Source organism: Myotis brandtii, unplaced genomic scaffold (assembly GCF_000412655.1).
Source record: "Myotis brandtii unplaced genomic scaffold, ASM41265v1 scaffold17, whole genome shotgun sequence".
Lineage (NCBI taxonomy): Eukaryota > Metazoa > Chordata > Mammalia > Chiroptera > Vespertilionidae > Myotis > Myotis brandtii.
In genome coordinates this window covers 10,554,319-10,575,857 of record NW_005356259.1, presented here as the reverse complement: position 1 = coordinate 10,575,857, position 21,539 = coordinate 10,554,319, and the positions used below count along the sequence as shown (strand labels likewise).

General features: G+C 44.3%; 1 protein-coding gene across 2 annotated transcripts; it reads left to right on the top strand.

Moving 5' to 3' along the window:
* The first annotated feature begins 1,689 nt into the window (after positions 1–1,689).
* LOC102247722 (ubiquitin-conjugating enzyme E2 L3) lies at positions 1,690–2,191 on the top strand. Of its 2 annotated transcripts, XM_005862977.1 has the most exons (2): positions 1,727–1,753; positions 1,850–2,191. In XM_005862977.1, the coding sequence occupies exons 1-2, from the start codon at positions 1,727–1,729 to the stop codon at positions 2,189–2,191; spliced, it is 369 nt and encodes a 122-aa protein (XP_005863039.1). The 2 variants fall into 2 exon arrangements, with proteins under 2 accessions (XP_005863038.1, XP_005863039.1); XM_005862976.2 differs by having other exon boundaries at positions 1,690–2,191.
* The last annotated feature ends 19,348 nt before the right edge of the window (positions 2,192–21,539 follow it).

Sequence of the window (21,539 nt, the reverse complement as noted above, 5' to 3'; positions counted from 1 at the left end):
TAGCCTGTCCTGGAGGTGTTGGGGGACAATATAGTCAAGAATCCCAGATAAATCAGAATATTGCATAATCTAGCAGCCTTCACACAAGGAAATTGTGCAAAGTTTATGTGTAACTTCTTGCAACTCCTTTCAGTGCTGGGAAAATGTTGTATCCTTCGAAATGTTGTGTTCCTTCCCCCTCTTTCAGTCTTCATAATCTGAGAAAAAGTGGCAAAGCAAAGAATACAGATTAGAGCCACACTGTCTAATCCAGTAGACCCTAACCACAAGTAAGTATTCCAACCTGAAATTCAGTTATGTGAACCACACTGCAAGTGCTGAACAGCCACAGGTGGCAGTGGCTACCATACTGAACAGCACAGACACAGGACATTTCCATCTTTGCAGATGGGCCTATCGGTCAGCTTTATTTTAGGGTCAAAGATCCCACTACCAAGAACTTGAGCTTCACGCAGTTTCCTTATTTGCAAAATAATATCTGTCTCATAGGAACATTAGGAGAATCCAATGTATTAAGAGATCTTTGTAAGCTATAAAACAAATAAATATTAGCTATTGTGATGATGATGATGACGACGACGATGAATGAATGAATTCTATACAGGAAGACTTCAGATAGTTAGAAATGATAAGAAATCTCAGTCTTCACTCAGAGTGGACACAATCCCAGTCATGAGGTGTTTCCTCCAATCATATGCTCTCCCTTTTTTCTTCAAAGTTTCTCCTTCTCTCCATGACTGGGGACAAAGAACTAGACAACATATAAACGAATTTGAATCCTATTTGAACACTATATGCAACTACTACTAAGTTTTTTAAAAAACCACATCAGACAGAATTCATGTTTTGTACCTAATTTAATGTTTCTCAAGCTAATGTCCCCAACCTAAGGAGCCTGTGGAAATCTACCGGTTGGGTAGAGCAGGGCAGATGGGGAGAAGGGCCCATGGCAGGGGATGTAGTGTTAGAATTATTGCCATTATTACAAAAGTCTTCCCAGAAGTTGTGTGTTTTCCTACCCAGGCCAACTGACATGTCAAGCATTGGTTCTGTCTGAAATTGTATTAGTTACGTCTAATAGTATTTGTTTAGTATATGAAATTGCCATTTTTGTAGGTCAAAAATAAACACTGGCAATTGCATGTGGTTCAACCTAATGCTTACCTCACATTGGCCTGTAGCCTAGAAGCCAAGAGCTCAGGTTTTGGCTGACAGACTGGAGTTCAAATCTCACTCTGCCACTTAGTAACTGTGTCTCTGGGAAATCAAAATAGCATAATGGGGAAAACAAATGCAATGTGCAGAACAAGTCTTTCAAAACACTGCATGCATGAGAAAATAATGAAGTGCTTTTGGGTGACAAAAACGTTGAGAACCAGTAATCTATTCCTCAAAGTAGGGCTTTTAATTGACAATATACTACCCGCTTCAGGCAACGTTCATCATGCAGAACAGAGAACAGAGTCCAGTAAGCAAAGGAGGTCTCCTAAAAATAATAAATAAATAAATAAATAAATAAATAAATAAATAAAAATTAAAATACCACAGAAGCCCATGCCCTTCATACCTTGGGTTAAACTAAGACAATTGTGCATAAAAAGCTACCCTGGCCCCGCCCCTCCCCCGCCCCCGGAAGTGCAGAGGCCGCTCCCGGAAGTGCGGGGTGTGAGGGGGGCTCCAGCCGCCCAGCCATGATGCACCCTGGGAAAGCAGTGCCAGATCCAAGATGGCGGCCAGCAGGAGGCTGATGAAGGAGCTTGAAGAAATCCGCAAATGTGGAATGAAAAACTTCCGTAACATCCAGGTTGATGAAGCCAATGTACTGACTTGGCAAGGGCTCATCGTTCCTGACAACCCTCCCTATGACAAGGGGGCCTTCAGAATTGAAATCAACTTTCCCGCAGAATACCCATTCAAGCCGCCGAAGGTCACCTTTAAGACGAAGATCTACCACCCCAACGTCGATGACAAGGGCCAGGTCTGCCTGCCAGTGATCAGTGCCGAAAACTGGAAGCCAGCGACGAAAACCCACCAGGTGATCCAGGCCCTCATTGCGCTGGTGAACGAACCCCAGCCTGAGCACCCGCTTCGCGCAGACTTGGCCGAGGAATACGCCAAGGACCGCAAACAGTTCTGGACGAATGCGGAGGAGTTCACCAAGAAATACGGGGAGAAGCGGCCTGTGGACTAAAACCTGCCGCGATGGAGTCCCGCGAGCGGGAGAGACCCCGGGCTGTGCACACACCCCGCAAAGCAGGGCTCCGTGGGAAACGGACGGCGCCACCACCTGGCGGTTGCTTGTGGCCGTTACTAACTTTTTACAGTTTTCTTAATCAAAAGTGATCTTAGGTAACCTGTAAAGAAAGGATTAAATGTTTAAGATGTTCTAAAAAAGAAAAAGAAAAAAAGGCTACACCGATTGGGGAGGAGGAGGGGAGAACACCAGCCTTAACTGCAAACGCCAGAAACAGGTAAACAAACAAACAAAATAGAACTGTTAAGAGATGTTCGGTCTTGACCTTTTCAGTGGCCCCACAGCTTTGCCATATTAAGTAATGTTTAGTATCACTACTTGAGAAAACAGAAACATGTAGTATTGTACCGTCAGGATATTTCTACTTAAAAGGGGAATTATTGCACTAAAGCTATGGCGCAGATAAAGGGCGGTCCTGTGCTCCCACTGACAAGCGAGGCCAGGCAGCTGCCTTCAGGACCACATGCCCATCTTAGCCACACAAGAGACCTGGGAGCAGATACCAAGGACTGTCAGCACCAGAGAGGAAGTCCCTAGGTTGTTGGGAACCAAACACAGAGAACAGTAGCAAAGACACAGAATCCAAACAACCGGAAGGAGGAGCTGGAGAACCAAGCACCCTGAGAGCTGAAAAGAGGAGAGCAGACAGTCAAATGGGGGCTGATGGATCCTGAGGACGAATCCACAGACCTGGGCGAGCATGGTCACCTGCAGGCGAGCAGGACCCACTTAGAGTGACCAGAAAGGGATGAACTTCTTTGTCCAGAAAACTCTCCCGTATAGGACTCAGCACGGGCCAGCTGTAACTATGGCATCTGACAGAAAGGACATGGGCTGCAGATTCAGACAGATCTGAGTTGTTTGGCTCAGCAGTAGCTCTGTGCCCAAGTGCAGGCAACTGAATCTCTGAACTTCAGTTTCGTTATCTTTAAGACAGGAGCATAATACGACTTCCACAGAGTTGTGGTGAAGACTAGCTGAGGCCACACATACTGGAAAGTGCTGGGGTCGGTACCTGGTACTTAGTAGCTACTCAATAAAAGATCTGTCTCTTCTCTGTAGTGATGTTTTATCTGGGTTGATTTTGTTACACTTGTACTTAATCAGTCATTCCCCTTTCATATCTGCCAAACATAGATTCCTTCTTAGGAAGGCTGCTCTGTTTATTCTTCCAAAGCAACAGGAATAACAATCTCCATTTTGAGAATTACTTAGAATGAATATCTGAGCCTTATTTGGGGTCTTAATGCTGATAGTATCCTTTAGCAGAATGTCAACACTAGAAAGATTTTATTGTTAGCTGACAGTGGCAGTGAAAAAGGAATCCTCAGAAAGCAAGAGTCACCTCCCCCACACCTGCCAAGAAACAAAGAGCCCAAGCCCACAGCCTCCCAGCAGGAGCAGCTGTTCTGGCCCTCCACCCTCCAGCAGAGCCCCGGATGGGTCCCCTCCCACCTTTGCTCTCTGGACTTATCAAGAGCAGACATCTGCAGCAAGGTCTTTGGGGGACCACCCAGAGGGCAGCCAGAGAACCCTGGGGCTCCCCAAGAATTTGCAGAAAGGTCAAGAGTCACTTGCTCTAACAGTTGACTGAAAGCATCTCAGAGAGACCCGATGGAAAGGTCATCTTAAGATAGTGACAGGGCACAGCTTGAGGGGGGAAAGGGGAGAGGACAGAATTTCTTTTTTAAGTAGCAAAAAGTACATCTGTTTCTGGCTCAGCTTAGGCTTTCGAGTCTGATTTTTATTTCAATGGCATTTCCTTGGCTTTTCCAATTCGCGTCTAAATCACAGAATGTGTCCATTGTGCGCTTCTGGGCGTGTATCTATGGGCCACGAAGCACAACGCTGCGAGTGCATTTTCTCACTTCATTAAACATTGCTTTAAAATGGCATCCAAATGTCCGCTCTCCCCATCGTGTCTACAGGGGATCCTGTTACTTTTCCCCCCAGTGGGAACAGAAGGAGCGCCTAAGTCACAAGCTGTGATGTTTAATATTTTTCAATTTCGCATGTCTGCCTTTGCAAGCTGGTTACAGGGCCAGCCTGGCCAGCCATGCCAATGTGTGAAAGGGTCCTCAGTGTCCCTGGGAGGTGCCACTAGCTTTGTAGATCTCCCATCTGGGCTGCAGCAGCCCAAACTGGCCTGCACCCCGGGGAGCCCTTTGCACTTCACTGGGCGAGGTGCTGACTCCACCTCCCACGGGCAGGCCAGGACGCATCCTGCTGACTTAAGAAGATGCCACGTAAATTAGAACTCATGTAACCATATGGTTCAAACCTGCGGGTCATATTTTATACACAAATGACTATGACAGGCGGTATTTTTGTGCTGACAAGTTGTATTTCATCCATGCTTACTTAGAATTCCATGCTATCATTAAAAGCTAAGCAGTAGAACTGTATCATATTTTTATGCAAAAGTTTGATTGAGTTTCCTTCTTATTTAAAAAAGAAAAAAGAAAAAGAAACATTTACCCAGGCAGCTTTTGCTTCCTCCTTAACTCTTATTATCCAAGTGTTTGGTGCTATGGTGGTTTCAGATGTCCTAACAACAGGAGTTTGAAAGGACTTCTGGCACCCTACTTTCCAGACTGACCCTCATTGAGTGTGCTAAACAGCTATTTTATTGAAATCCCCTAAATAAAAAGTATAATAGTTTACCAACCACCCAGTGCTGTGTAACCTCTGGATGTTCAAACACAGAACCTACTGACTCGACCTTCCTTGATTCCATGGGTTCATAGCAAACCAGGGGCAGTGGTAAATAAAAGAGTCTCCAATACAGTGATCAGTAATCCCCAAGGCCTCTAGGTTGAGAAAGAAAATAGTAAGCAAGATGCTAGCTGGAGCATTCTTCAGCCTGCTTCTTAGAAGACAAATCTTGGAAAAATAGCTCTCAAGCTTACTAGAATTCTAATTAACCTCACAGCCCAGCAAATCCTAGAGGTCCCATGACTATCTTAAGATTACAAGAACTAAGAGACTTCAGCACAAATCTTGAACTGAAATGAAATATATATATATATTTGAGTGTATATTCAAAGTAGTTCCTGTAAATATGTCTTCCCCCTTGGGAAAATGTCTTGGACCCCCAATTCATTCTCTGCTTTGCCTTTGCAATCCAAAGTGGCCCTCTTTTCTGAATCAAAACTAGGCATGTGGTTTGGGAGAGGATTTTTCTGATTTCTGCATGAATTGATAGAAAAATATTCTGGCAAAGCTACCAATTATAGTCGCATTTAGTTGCATATATAACAAATGTCCTTTCTTAAAAAGAATAAAATTTCTTTTAAATCAGGACTACCCTGACCACTCTGGGCACATAGTTGCCAAACCAGAACATCAGGAAGCTCTGCCCCAAAAGTATGAGGGGCATTTCTAGAAGCTCCGAGAAAGCAGATCACTTCTCTCTGGGCAGGTGGGCCTGGGTTTGAATCCTGTCTTCGCCTCTTATTTTCTTTGAGCAAAACCATAATGCCTCCACGCTCAATTTCCTCACCCATAAAACAGAATGTCTAATGCACTTGTTAAATTTTCATTTCTTCATCCTACCCCCAACTGAAAGAACACCTGAGCCCCCCAAGCTCTGAGACTGCCCGGAGAGTAACTGTGTAGGAGTGAGGAAAGTGTCATGTACTTGAAATTTGATTGTCTCCCTCCCACCCTCCTCCCTCTTGGCACCATCTCTCTTCCACAGGTGCTTGTTTCTTAAGTCTTCCTTGACAATGGCTTAGGGACTAACTCATCCTGGGTAGATGTTAATGAGAGACTCTGCAAAATCTTACAGCCTTTACAGATTAAAAGGAATAATGTTCTTTTAATGAGCATGTGTCCTATTTTAAAAGTAATAATCTGATTACTACAAAAAATGGAAAATGCATAAAAGTACAAAGCAGAAGAATCACCCATCATCCTGGTACCCAAAGACAAGCACCATGAGGATATGACCGCCAGTTGACCTTTGAGCTGGACATGGGCAATTGGAGGCTGTTCACCCCCACCCTGACCTTGGAATGTACAGTTCTGCCTGCCATCCCTGCAGTGGGGCTGCTCCAAGGACAAAGCCTAGAGAAAGGAAGGTGTTGCTGAGACCATCTGGATGCTATGTGACTGAACCCAGTTAAGGCCTCTATATAAACTTCTAAGATTCTGATGCGCAGGCATGGAGATCTACTTGCCATGTGGTTGCCCAAAACAAGCCTCGTTTATTAAAGTTCCCTCGGTTATTGAAACCGCCACCTACCAATCTGGAGTGGCCTGCCTCTCTCTCAGGACTTTCCTGGCCCGCCATGTAAGGGGGTCAGTTTGTGAACCAACACACCATGAACATTTCTTTTAGTCTTTTCTGTATGCCTGTTTATTGTGACCTTTATTTGTGTATGTATGCTTTTAAAAGGGATGATTAATTACATTGTTGTTTTTAGTTTTACTTAGGACAATGCATGCACAACTTTGTGTATGTGTGTGTGTGTGTGTGTGTGTGTGTTCATTTAACATAACCCAGGAAACATTTTTCACATTATTATAGGCTTCTCAAAAATAGTCATTTTTAATGGCTGCAAAATAAGGGATACATTTTTAAAGGTATAATTTCTAACTCTATTCAGACTATGGGAGATAAATGTATAAAACCAAAACGAAATATAGGTTCTCTAAAAGGCAGTGATTGGGGTCTCTTCATTCCCTGCAGTAACCTTGGTACCTGCCCTAGTGCCTGCCCATGAGAGGGTCTCTTTAATAAATAAGAATAAGAATGGTGAGAATGTGGAGCCCTAGATGCCTCTAAGGCTCCCTCGCCTGACCAGCACTGCCCCTGGTTTGCTATGAGCTCATTCTTCATGATGATTGACAAGTAACTCACTCTCTCCATGCTTTGCTTTCTTCTGTGATCCGTTGCTAAGACACAAGTAAGAGCAAATACAAGATTTATAAAAATAGCAACAGGTTTTTTAAGGCACCTGTTTTCCATTTAACAGCCTCACACGCATGTTTTAAAACCTACAGGGGAATTGTTTATTAGAGTTTTCAGAAATCAGAAAAAAATGCAAGTTATAAGAAAGCCGTCTCTGTGATTCTCTGATCCCCAGATATCTATGTTGGAAACTTCACACAAACGAATAAGAAACAGATGCAAAAATAAATTATAAATGGTATATTACTCTATTTAGCCAACATATTGGATGCCCAGGACAAACAAGTCAAGACTTTGTCCTGCCCTAAAAGTATTTGTGTGAAGTGCTGGCAAATGTGGTACCTACTTAGGTCCCAGGGTCTCATCACCAAGAGTGAGGGCAAGATCAGTGGTTCTACCCAAGGACCAGAAACTGATTCTCAGAAAATTTCAAATAACTGAGCAGAGCTGAAAGGATAGTTTCTGATATACCTATACCTAGTGAAAGGCCCCCCAGGAGCAAAAATCAATTTGTGATTTACCTAGGAGCCACCACTGAACTTACCCTTGTACCCTACCAAGCGATTCTGAGTAACTTCATGTACTGCCAAACTTCTTTTTGCCCCTCTAAAACCTAAAGATGTATGACCCTATAAATGTCCACAGACCTACTATCTGAGCAAAATTCGACTTTGGAAACAAATACAATGTGGGCAAGAAAAATGTTAAAAGTTAAAAACACTATCAGTACCATTTAGCCTCGTGTATTAGGTCTAGCTCTGCCAGCCCCAGGGGGAAAGGGAAGGACAAGAATGGCCACATTCTCTCTTCTCTTCCAGCCCACAACTGGGCTTCAGACAAGAGGAAGATTGTGAGGCCACAGCAAAGGTGGTGGGTAAGAGGTTGGGAGATGGAGCCAATGAGGGAAAACTAGAATAAGTGGGGAGATACCATGTGATAAAAGAGAGGAGATAAAGAACTTTTCGGATTTAAAATTTTAATCTTCATCGCTTCTCGGCCTTTTGGCTAAGATCAAGTGTAGTATCTGTTCTTATCAGTTTAAAATTTTAATCTTTAATTACATGAAAGGATGTTTATGCAAGAGGGTGACCTCTTTTTTCCATCTCTTCTGGGGCAGGTCAAGCGAAAATGGACTTAAGCTGTAGCCGAGTGGGTTTAGGTAAGACAGAGGAAGGAATTTCCTGAATGTGGAGGTCGTTAAACACTGGAATGAGTTACTAAGGGAGTCTGTGGACACTCTTCCTCTGGGGAACATTTAAAAATAAGATAAATTTTCATCTGTCAGGGAGGGTTTAGGAGTAATCCAACCAGAAGGCCTCTCAAAGCATTTTCCAGCCCTATAACCTGAAGGCCAAATTCCCTCCCATTTCATTTCTACAGTTAACTAGATGTGAGATGGATGCCTGGAGCAGAATTCAGGGTTTGGGAAACAGTAACCAGAGGGTATGGCTTTCTGTTCTATAATAAGATACCACTTTGCATGAAAGATGAAAGGCAGATTCCTTTCTGGGAGCCACATCAGGAAAAACATTCACAACTGGGCAAATTAACTATTGCCCAGACCCCTTCCCTCTCCTCCGGGAAAGACCAAGTGCCCTGCCCTCCTCTGGGCTGTTTTGTTCCCTTGGTCTTCTGAGCTCACCTTTCCAATTTTTAAGTTTATCTTCCCAGACAATCATCCCGAGTATTCTACTAACTAGTAGAAACTAACTAGTCAGTTTCTCCAAACAGTCTTTTGAAACCTAATCAAATGTTTCCCCAGCAATTATTTGGCTAACTTTCCATCTTAGATACACAGTAGTGAAATACAAGCTTGCTTTTTGAAAAATTGTCAGGCGCATTCCATTTGCTTGATTTTTCTCCTGAGTTTTAAGCAAATCAGTCTCTGGATTTCCATAGGCCGTGGGAGGGCAGGATAGCCTGACCCACCCTGTGGGCACTCCCATAACACTTTTGTAGTTTACTAGCTTTGTTTGCAGTCCATGGTTAGCCTTTCTTTTAAATGCCTCAAGTCTCCTTTGTTTCAGGCCAAAGCAGGAATCTTAAAGGGAATTGATCATCAAACCCGCCTCCATGATCATGGTACCTCCTCCTCTTCATTCTCAGCCTAACTTTTCTTTTTCCCTTTAGCTTCTCCCACCTCATTCTCACTCGCTCAAGCCAAGACGTTTGTCAAAAGTTTCCTCTGAGTTCTCCAACCCCCTTTGTCCAGCATGAACGCTCTGAATTCAAGTGTAAAGAAAAGGAATTTGGTTTAAGTAAGAAAAGGGAAGACAGATAGGGGAAGAGGCTACAGCTTCTCCTAGAAATGAATGCTTCATAACAGTGACCTCTGGAGCAGAGAGAGAAAGTACTCCAGGAACTTTCTGGTATATATGGCAGGATTGGGGCAAAAAGAGACATAAAACTTCCTCGGGAGACAGCACGAATTTATTCATCTGTGTGGATTAAAGTAGACCATTTAACTTACCCCTTTCTTGAAACCATCAAGTATTTATGGTTCTAAATTAAGGCAAGCATATTATAAGGATCAAAATAATAGAAAGTCATTATTTTTACTTCTGTAGAAGCCCCCTAGAGAACTTCTAGTCTTGATGGGGATCGGGGAGGAGGGAGATCTCCCTAATTTTTCATGAGGGAAGTAAAAGAGGTGTATTCTCATCTTGTAGGAGGTGAGGAAACCAGGAATGGAGTGATGACATAATTCACCCATTGTGGCCAAAACAATCACAAGATTCTAAGCATTCATATGTATATATTCTTTACCAAGATGCCATGTTTGAATGAAATTTATTTATGTAGTTAAATAGGTAGTAAGGTTTTTTTAAAATGTGTGCATAAAAAATATATTAAATTGAGCTTATGAATAATATCCTTCAAATAATAAAGTGTATCATTAATATTTAACACACTGAGAGAAGTTGATCAACAGTAGTCTTCCGGGCAAGAGTTGGTTTCATCAGCCTCTCCAGGTCTGCAACCCCAAGGCTCTATCCAGGTTTACCTGGAGGACTAACCCCTGCCCCAGTTCATTCCAGGCCAATCAGAGCTCAACTGTCGAGAGAGAGAGAGAGAGAGAGAGAGAGAGAGAGAGAGAGAGAAAGATCCTTCACATTGGTTCCACCTCTGGGGACCTACCTACTCCTGGACACACTCTTTACTGGGGACAGCCTGGACTGAGGTATTGTATGTTAGATGGTTAATCCAGCTGTTAACTGGTAGTCCAGTCCTTCATGAAACAAACCCTAGACTAACAGTGTCTTTGTCCCCTGAAACACTGAGAGATTAACATGAGCATAGTTCCTCCCTTTCAGCTCACCACATCCTTACCCCTATTCATCCAACCTTCACGCTCAAGCTCATTAGCAGACGAGAATCTTTATTTTCACACATGGTCTGAGCCTTCACCTTAAACCCTTTGCCTTGGGACAGCCAGCTGGTTCTGTCTGGGTCACTCTCCCCCCCGCAGACAGGCAGAACCCACACTACCCGCTCACAGAAGCATGTAGCCCGGCCCAGGAGACTCGGCCAAAGCTCAGGGTCCCGAGGAGCATCAGATCCTCGGCTAAAACTTCTGCAGACACAGCTGGTTCCACTACAGTCAAACAAATCACTCCTTTGAACAAAAAGCTTCAAAACTTAGAGGGAAGAGAAGATGAAAGCTGCAGGTCTCTGTAAATTATATATTATCCGAGTCTAGAATGCCCAGAGGGGTCATGAATTTAGAGACCTCCACAAAAACAACATCAACAAAAAGCCAATATCTGACACCTCATGTTCCTGAAACTCATTACAACCCTGGGAATGAAAGTATAGGGAGAAAGAAACAAACCGTGAATAAATTATTTAAAAGAGGAAAAGCTTTCATCATTTTCTTGCATTGTTCCTGAGCTTTTCCCAATCGGTTCAAAACCAGTGGAAAGAGAAGTCCTGTCTCCTAAATTATCCCTTGATTTCAAATGATCTCTGGTCTGGGCTGAAAACTACAGAGGCCTCCAATCTTTAACCCTTTCTTCTCTATCTAAAATGTCATCAGGAAAAGCAGTAAGGAGATTTAAATGACATGTCATCTGAAAGAGAGGTCTTTTCTTTTCTTTTAATCAGCCTCTCAAATTAATAAAAAACTCTATCCCTTCCACTGAAGTGGGGAAATGCCTTGGGAGAAAGGTGCTGATTCTTCCCCGACACCTGAGATGTGACTATGTACTCTCACACTTTATTCAGAGCACTTTCCCCCCACAATGCTTTGCTCCTTGGGACCATAGGGCATTCCCCTTGTGCTCTGTTGCACAGAGCTGGAGCTGCACAAATTTGAGGTGTACAGTGGGTGTGAGCTATAACTCCTCAGGATGCCCTGCTCACCTCCATACCCACAGGATCTCGCTCCCAGTAAGGACTCAATGAAGCCTGGTTGACTCGATGAACAAATGAATGAGCGATCGTCTCTAAATCTCTAAGATCCCCCCCACCCGCATCAATCTTTCCTAAGAATCACTCCTCGCCCGTTTCCTTCCTCTAAGACACTTCACTAATCAAAGGGATGCACCATATTCTGAGAGTCTTACACATTCTGTTTCTTATTTCATCTGAGAAAGAATGTACTGAAGAGTCCTCCCCACCGCATGTGGATTGAATTTCCATCTCTTCTCCCCATTTCCACCTTTCTTTTATTTCTGTCTCCATCAGAGCACAGCACTCAATATTCTGCAGAAATAATTTTCTGCTGAATGAGGTTTGGCCATAAGTCAAGGGCAGATTTATTAAGGCCTCTGCACAGCCTGTTCCCCGGCTTACTGTCGACATGACAGTTTAAATCTTTGATCACCCTTACACGTAACCCCTTCCGTGCTGCACAGTCCGGACCTGTGGGATGAGCGCCTCCTGGCACGGGAGCTGCGTTGAGAATGGTCTGAGCCCACGGACAGGACACCTTCACCAGGACCCAGGGTGCCCAGCGCTTCCATCGATGATCAAGGTATTCCCCAACCTGCTCTTTTCTACCTGCCTCTGCTTCCGAAGGTCACTTCATTGTCACCAGTGCCGCCCCTGTCATCCACGTCTTCCTTAGGAAGCAGGAAAATGCCACTGCATTTTGTCACCAGATAGCTATTTTATTTAGTGGGTTAGCTGGGTGTTCTGTGAAAGACTGTTGTTGTTTCTGTTTGGTTTTGATTTCATTTTAATGGTTTAACTTTTTCTGTGACAGTTTACCAAACACCTGGTACCACCTAAGCTAGTCTTTTAAAAACCCTTGAATCCATTGGCTGGTAGGTGACACGGGGTGCGATGATGATTACTTCTCCATGTAGCTGGATGTCACTGCATATTCCATTTGGGCACTTTGGTTATGAACACACACACACACACACACACACACACTTACCCTTCACAAAACAATGCTCAAAGCTGCCACTAATATTAAATTGCTTGCACAACTGTGAAGGCTCCCAAAGGGTCACTCCATTCACACTAACAAAAGACTAAATATTGTGTGTTTCAAGACACCGGTGGGCACACCCCCTTGTTTCAGATGGCTCATCCACATCTGCCCCATTCGTTCCTCCCAAACAAACAATTGCTGTGGTTATTCCTCCTCTATGGGTAGCACTTGGCGTGTTTGGACGTTTTCTCCAAACGCCATCTCATTAGATTCTCACCATATTTCCTACAAGTGGCAGTTACTGTCCTCATCGTACACGTGAGGAAACCTGAACTGCTCCAGGGAAACACTCATAAGGGCAGCACACTAAGGTTTTATACTGGATCTTCTTTGGAGGCACAGTCTCCTTACAAATAACCCCTTAAAAAACCAAACCAATGCTGAATAGCTCGTGGAGATGGTTGTTAGTAAAATTCTTTTTTTTTTAAGTATAAATACAACTTCGCACTATGTAGAAAGGTATAAAAAAGATACAAAAAATGAGCCAAACCCCCCCAAGATAACCAGGCTCTACCATTTGGGTATATATCCTTCCAGGCTTTTTTCTATGATATGTTATTGTTTTAAGATCAGATCATGATCCATTGTATTCAAATCCTCTCACAAATCTCCTTAAGCACTTTTCACAGGGAGGAGGGATTAGACCAGGGGTTCTCAACCTGTGGGTCATGACCCCTTTGGGGGTTGAACAATCCTTTCACAGGGGTTGCCTAAGACCATCGGAAAACACATATATAATTACATATTGTTTTTGTGACTAATCACTATGCTTTAATTATGTTCAATTTGTAACAATGAAAATACATCCTGCATATCAGATATTTACATGACGATTCATAACAGTAGCAAAATTACAGTTATGAAGTAGCAACGAAAATAATTTTATGGTTGGGGGTCACCACAACATGAGGAACTGTATTAAAGGGTCACGGCATTAGGAAGGTTGAGAACCACTGGATTAGACTCTGATGAATTGAAATCATGTTGCCAAAGAGAACGAATCAGCCAATATGTTTATTTCTTTAAAAACTCATTTTATTAACATAGTCTAGAATTAACCTTAAAAATTTCTCACTTTTAAATTTTAAAACAAAGGTCAGAGCTTGGCAAACTTGTTTTGAGTGATGCAGGAATGTTTGGAAGCAAAATATAAGATGTAGACTAAAGACATATAGATTATCTATTTTTAAAAAAAAGGTAAATGACAGATGAGGGAAAGATTTGGGCAGGAGAAATGTCCCTCAACATTATGACGGGGAAGAATATGCCATCCAAATCAATAAAGGGAGCCCTAATTTCCCATGGAGACAAATAAAGAGTGGCAGGCAGGGATAAGAGAGAGGAACTAGGGGAACTTTCCAGGAATGGGGAGATCTTTTCACAAAGAGAAGTAGAAAACCATGTCCAAACAAAACCAACACAACCCCATACACTCATTGACCACAGTATCAACTGCAGGGTATATTTCTCTAAAGTTGCAATTAGTTTTAGAAAAAGAGAAGATTCTCAGAAAGCAGCCACCGAGTGGCATCATCAGAAAAGGGTTGGCCAGAAGGGCTTAGAGAGGTCGGACATCTGCTGCTTTTGTTTAGATAAACACAAGTTCCTGCCCACACCCAGTTGCTGCCAGAGACACTTGAAGAGAAATACGAGTGCATTTTTCTTTCGACGGAAGAATAACTGTGCATCTGCTGACTTGAGTGTTGGTGTGGTCCTCGGGGCCTCACAGACCTGCTCCGAGGAAGGAAAAGAAAACAATGCAGACGATGCCTAAGGAGCCGAAGAGAGCGGATTCTGTGGACCTGGCTCAGTGCTCTCATGAGAAATAGCAAAAGCAATTCCCAGAAAGTTGGGCGCTTGCGAAAGACCCTAAGTGTTCGGGGTGAGCCACAGAGGGCCATGGGCTGCCACTAGGACCTCATATCCGCCCTGGGGAAACAGCCCAAGGTCCTGGACTCTCTCCGCATAAGAAAATTGCAGTTGGTCAGAGGGGCTGCCTTTTTCTCCAGGCAAGCCCTCCCTTTTCACTCACACCTGTCAGTGTACAAGGTCACCTACCAGCTCGCTTCCGGGATATTTTCATTATCTGCTAAGGAAGCTGGGGGAGCGCTCACTCGCCGAGGAATATGTATGTTCCCTCCCCAAACACATCCATCTCCTTGAAGCATTTCACTTGGGCACAGCATTGTTTTCAGGCAACCATTTATCTCGGGGTTTATGGAATATTTGGCCATATCTGCTAAAACTATGAACATTTTTTTAAAAAACTCCATGTCCTTTCATGTCCTCTATATTTATAATAATAGAGGTATGCCATTTCTTAAATGTTTTCATGTTTAAACATTTCAAAATCATTTTTGTAATTGAATTTGGTCTCATGAATTCTTATTCATGAAAAAAAGTTGGCTATAAATGATATGCTTGAAAAGCCACTTTCTCAACATTTCCCCCCAAAACACTGTAAAAGCCACAGAGTATGGCAGACGCGCTGGAACAATGAGGGTAACTGACAGGTTTTGTGGGTGTGTAGTTTCCCCGCCATGGCCCAAAGTTTCTGAGCCTTTGGGAGCCTCCGGGAACAATGACTCTGGCTTAATAACTGTGAAATGCTATTGAACTAGCAATAAAAAATATTCCCCACCACAGAACAATATGATACGGCAGGCAGCACTCCTGCCAATCACAGGACATTCAGGAAAAAGTGACTTGAGTTCCTTTAGCAACAGGAATGCATGCCCCTTTGCAAAATGTGTGGAGACAAGCATGAGGGTTTGGCAGCACCAAAGAGCTCTGCAGCCACACACCGCAGCTTGGATTGCACGGCACTGCTGAATTTATGTACGCCTAGAAGCAAAACATCACTCCTGTTTGCAAAAGATAAATCAGGCTTGCGTGCTAGCGACCCTGGCCTTTACCGCATGCATTTTCACTCTTTAAGTGCATCATACATACATGAGAGCACTTTTTCTTTAGGTCCACATTTCCCAGGTTCCTTACCTTGCAAAGGAAGGCTAACCAAATGACCACTCAAAGAAGGTTAACAACCGTGCTCTCAATGGGTAATTCTTTTTCTACATGAGATCAGCGGCCAGCCTGATTAGGCAAATGGCAAGGCCCTGGCTCTGTTTTTCAGTACACATATGTGTGGGAGAATCGGTGGGCAAACATGCTGCAATGGAGACGTTTAGAATCAATTGTCACAGCAGATGGCTGCACCACGTTGAGAAATCAAAATGTAAAAAAAAAATATGGGCAGAAGAAGCATAAAAGTTCAACCCAAATGTCATTTAATGGAAGAACCCAGTCACTTGTAGCTTGAAAGCGATGTCCCATTATTATTCTTCAGCCTCAGCTTGATGTGAATTGGGGATTTGAGGCAGCACAGATAAGATTTGAAGTTGGGTTCCCAGACAAAAGGGACAAAAGGAAAACATTCTCATGTGGGCAGGGTGAATCCGCACAGAGATGATTGAAAAGGCATATTGTGTTCCATATTTTCCTTGGTCCTTGAGGCTTCGGGGGTCAGTGTGAGAGTTCCAAAAGGGTTTGAAGAGAGGGGCTACACAAAAGAGGGGCTCTAGGAAGTGTAGTGACAGGACCCTCCTTTGAATTTGACACCATCTGGATCCTTCTTAGATTGCGCAAGTCACGTAAGTCACATTTCACTGATAAAGATGACATCTTTCGTGGGGGAAAAAAACAATCTAGTCTTTTCATCAGCTTATAGAATGAGGCCAATAGGATAGCAGTGGTCTCTTAGTAAGTCCCTCACTGGTCTGTGGTCTCCCTGAGAGACCTTATATTCGCCATCTTTCATTCCTTTACAGCATCTAACACAAGACCTGCACATAGTAGGTTCTCAAAAAATTCTCGACAATTCAAGTCTACTTTCTCAGTAGCTAAAAATCCTATTCATGAAATCACATGAAACTGCTTCTTTTGCAGGTCAACAATTTCATATTATTAAGCCCACTATAGTTACTATACTATCAGCTCCTTTATTTATTCCACAAACACTTCCTAAGAGTTACTGTGTGCCCACCATTGTGACTAGACTTAACTCCACTTACAAGTGAGGAGAGAGATGTGTAGATTAGTTAAGAGATTGCCACAAAGTTAGTTGAACAATAGCTAAATCTTGTGTATTAGTCCCTATACCTTGTATGTTAGTCAGGCACCTTTCCATTGTCACAATCACAGGCAGAAAAGTGGATTCAGTGGCTCATAAACTAGAGAGTTAAAGAGTGGATTTTTTTTTTCAGGGACAGGGACTCAAGTAATAGCAATATTTTCTCCTCAGCCCCCACCCTACTCCCTCCTTCCCTCCATATCTTTGTTCTCCTTGTCTCTCTCCTATTATATGATGGCTTCATACTCTCTCATCATAGGGCTTTCCCCATATATAAAAGCAAGAACCCCTAAATCTATCCCAGTGCCCGCATACAGGTTCTCATGGAAGGATTTGATTGGCCTTACTTTGGCCACATGCCCAAGCCTTGGCCCAATCCCTGTGGAGAGGAAGACTGGATGTGGCCAGGCCTGGGTCATAGGCCTACTCCCTCACAAGCACCAGTATTATGGACTGAATGTTTATGCTCCCCCAAAAATTTCTATGGTGAAACCTCACCCCCCAATATGACAATATTCAGAGGTAGGGCCTTTGGAAGGTCAATAGGATTAGAAAAGGTCATAAGGGTGGAGCCCTCATGAAGGGGATTAGTGCCCTGATAAAAGTCATGAGAGAACTTGCTTCCTTTCTCTGTTCTCCACCAGGTGAGAATACAAGAAGTGGGCAGCCTGCAATCCAGAAGAAGGCCCTCACCAGAACCGGACCATCCTGGCACCCTGATCTTGGACTTTCAGCCTCCAGAGCTCTGAGAAACAAACCTGTTGTTCATAAGCCATATCCGGTCTATGGTACTTCATTATAGTAGTCCGAATGGACTAAGAGAGCCAGGGAATGAGGCTCTATTACTAACAACCCATCAGATCCATGCAGGACAGCGAAGAAGCAATTTCCCAATGGAAAAGAAGGGGGCAGACTCCACCACAGATGTCCAAGATTGTGCCACCATCTTGCCTGAGAGCCCCCCAATACTTTATTTGCTGATTTATGGACTAAGTCCTCTTTACAAAATCGGTATTCATGAGACTGAAAGACCAAATCACTATTTACTCTAACTTGGACCACTCTCCCCCACCCCCAACAACAGGATGGCTTCATCGCTTGCTTCCTGTTAGGGGAAGGAGTTACAGGAGTTAGTACACCTTTGCTGTGCCCAATGGATGTGGTCTTCATGAGAGGGAGTGAGTTCCGAGCTGTATCACACCTTAGACTACACTGTGGCCATGTCAGCCCTAGTCAAAGTTCAAAACCAGGTGCCCCTTACTTCACCGAAAAATAAACAAAGAGGGGAGGCATCAGTGCAAACCCACCACACATGGCAAACCTGCCAGTGGGAAGAGCTGCATTTCTAGAATGAGGCTAAAAATCATAGGCATTTCTGAATTAATTTGGGGAGGGCCAAGGATATCAGAAAAGGAAGTCAAAATAGTTTGATTCTGCACATTTTCTTGTTTCATGGTAATATGTGCCCAGAGGTTTATTTGTGAGAAATAAAATAAATGATTAAAGGCATAGATGTGTTTGATGACTATTTGTTGAATGAAACTGGATTAAATTGAAGGGCTGCCGGACCTTTTAATTAAATAGACAAGCATGCCGTGACTGGTGGACGAAGCTGTCATCCTGAAAGGAAAGTGGCAAACCTGGTAGCAATTAGGAAGCGGTGGGCACAGTACCCTGGTCAGCCGTGGTGGAAGGCCGAAGGGTTCACTGTATGCGATGGCCTGACATCACCCCAGGATGGGCCCAGGGAGAGGTCTTGATTTTCCAGAACTCCCTCACTAAGCAAGCCTGCTCCGCTGTGTGCCTGTTCAGAGGTCTTCTCTAGTTTCAAGACTATTTTCTTCACGGAGGGAGCCACTGTAATATCCTGCCATGGTGCTCCACCGTGTAGATCAAGAGCAGCCTGGGGGAGAACCAAGACCGCTTTCATGAAACAAGGGTCAAACATCTTGAAAGAATATGGTCCTCCTGGGGCAGCCCAGCACTTCAGAGGCTCCACAGCAAGAATGCACAGGAGCCCAGAGAATCAGTGCCACCCTGTGGCTCCTCAGGCATTGGCGGCCACCTCTACAGAACTCTGAACCTCAGGGGAATGAGGTCGGCGTTGCCCTTGGGGAAAGCCTTTCCTGCAGCGTTAGCTGCTCCCAGGAGTGAAAACCACTCACTCACCAGACATTCACTCTTGCCTGCCTTGGCCATTTTATGCACCAACAGAACAACGATTGGAGGGTGAATGGTGGTGGAGGCAAGGCAGGGTGCTTATTGCTACTGATACAGAATGCTGTTCCTAACTGGTCAAAACCACCCCTTGCATTATTAAGTAGGCCACATGCAGTGGAACAAAATAATAATAATACTTATATAGCATTGACAATGTACCAGGCACAGTTCTAAGGGCTTTCCATCTGTGAACTCATTTAATTACACAGTGACATGCACACTATGGTCACCCCTATTTTACAGATGATACTCACACACGGTACGTGGCAGTACCAGCATTTGAAAGCAGATAGTTCAGCCCCAAAAGCCAAACTCTTAGCTGTAAACACTGCCCCAAACAGGGGTTTTGACTTCTAAATAAGATGACGTATATAGAATGTGTGTGGAATGCACTTAGCACATATTGTTATTCTAATAATGTAATGCCTAATCAATATATTATATTTAATTGATAATTATGATTTCTAGGATTCTAATTTTAACTAATTAATGGTAAAGATGATCTGATTTCACTCAAATCACATAAGAACTAACGACAAAGGCACTGGACCAGGAGGTGGCCGAGACTCTGAGCCTGTTTCCAACGCCCAGTCACTCATCTCCTGGTTTACAAACTTGCATCTACTTCCCCCCCCCCCCCCCAGCTCTGCCTGGAGAAGCGACTGGCTTTTTGCTAATCTGGTTTGAGATCTTCAGATGCCATTCCAGGAGTGCATTAGTGCAGAATTGGCACTAAAGTTGCCATATATTTAAACAGTACAACTTTTTAAAAGGAATTTTGAACCCAAATCAGTACCCCCCAAAATTGAGTGAATTTAGCGTAAATGTATTATGGCCAATATGTGAATGTTACATCCACCACCATCAAACCAGGACAGACTGCACTTGGAACTGAGTAGGCAGGAGGAGCTGGCCACACGTGGGTGCAGCAAACCCACTACCCCTCTGAGACTGCTCCCTATGCGCTCGCGCGCACACACACACACACACACACACACACACACACACACCCGCCGCCACCACCACCACCACAGAGGACAGGGCACAGGGAGAATGAAAAACTGTTTGTTCCTAATTGTGCTTTCATTGACGGAATTCGGGGACTGCCAGAGCATCAAGTAGGACTGGGGTTTATTTTTGTTTTTCAGTTTGTGTATTTATTTGCTTTCAAACCAGAGCAACTTACTGAGTGCCACCTATGGAGAATTTGGAGGACTGAGGTTCTTCGTCCAGAGATTTCTTTTTTTCTCACTAGAGTAGACGTTGCCGCTTTAAGGACTTTTCTGTCAGCTGCAAACAGGCCTCTGCCTGCACGTCTTTGTGGAGCCATTAAAGTGAAAAACAGAGGCCACCGCGTGCATTTCCAGTTGCAGGCGCAGAGAAAAAAGCCGCTCCCCTCGCGGAGAAGGCCCCCGTGTTCCCAGCGGCCCCAGATGCGTGTTTGTTTTAGGCTGAGGGAAGGGCAGGCGGGCAGAGGGAGCGGAGCAATGGCTTTTGCTCGAAGCGTGGCAGATCATTAATAACCAGTGAAGGATGGACTCAGGAAGCCTCAGAGCACATATTTCTGGGCCCGGATTTGAAGACTTCATTAATATTCCAGAGGAACATCATTCCCATGAAGTTTCCAACGGGCCCCAAATGTAACCCAGCATCCCCGGGAAACAGCTGGGGGTGGGGAGGGGCTGTGAGATCGCTCACAGACGGTATCAGTGGAGGAAAACGTGGAGAAACAAACTGGTTTGCTTTGCTGTTGTTAGGCAGCTCAGGTTTGCTCTATTTGGACTCTATAATCTCGTAGATGGTGGCCAAATGCTGAAAATCCATTTCTTTGGAAAGTGTTTAGCCTCAGTAACGTAGAGTGTGGCGTGTTTACTTTAACCATGTTTAGAGTTTCAGCTTGACAGTTTATCAGCCCATGCCAGCGGCCTTTCAAATTTCAGTTTAGTGTTTCTAAAACCGGCTTTTCCCCGGAGACCGAGCGCATGGAGAGAATAAAACACAGCGTCTACATTTTGGCTGAAGCGGGGCCGGAGAGAGAAAAGGGGGAGCGGGGCGGGAAGGTGGTCCCGCATCGCCTACCGTACCAATCAAGGTGCATGACACTAAGTATCACTGATGGTCCCAGAAAGAGCCAAGAGATAGACACCCCAATACTTAGATTGGGAAACGGGGGGAGGAAAAACAGGGGAGACAAGATTTTTGCTAAATCTGCCTATCTTGGGAACCAGATGATGAGAGGGGAATGGTAGCATGGCAAAGAAAAGAAACTGGGGTGGGGGAGAAATTCCTTTTGTTTTATGCAAAATCTCCCAAGGAGAAAAAAGCAAGCAAGCAATAACCAACACGCCCAAGTTTACCCTGCGCCAGAGGACCTCTCCTACCAGCCCCGTGGCCACCAGCCCCCTGGCCCGGACCGTTGGGTGGCTTTCCTACCCGCACACCCAGGACGTCAGCCCCGGGTGACTCGGTATTTCGTAGCACTCGGAGAGAACAAGCCCTGTTTGTCTCAATATCAAGGTCTCCACTCCTCTCCCCCCCCCCCCCCCCCCCCCCCCCCCCCCCCCCCCCCCCCCCCTTTTTT

Excerpts from the sequence above, each read along its gene's own strand:
- LOC102247722 (XM_005862976.2), top strand. The coding sequence starts at position 1,727 with ATGGCGGCCAGCAGGAGGCTGATGAAGGAGCTTGAAGAAATCCGCAAA.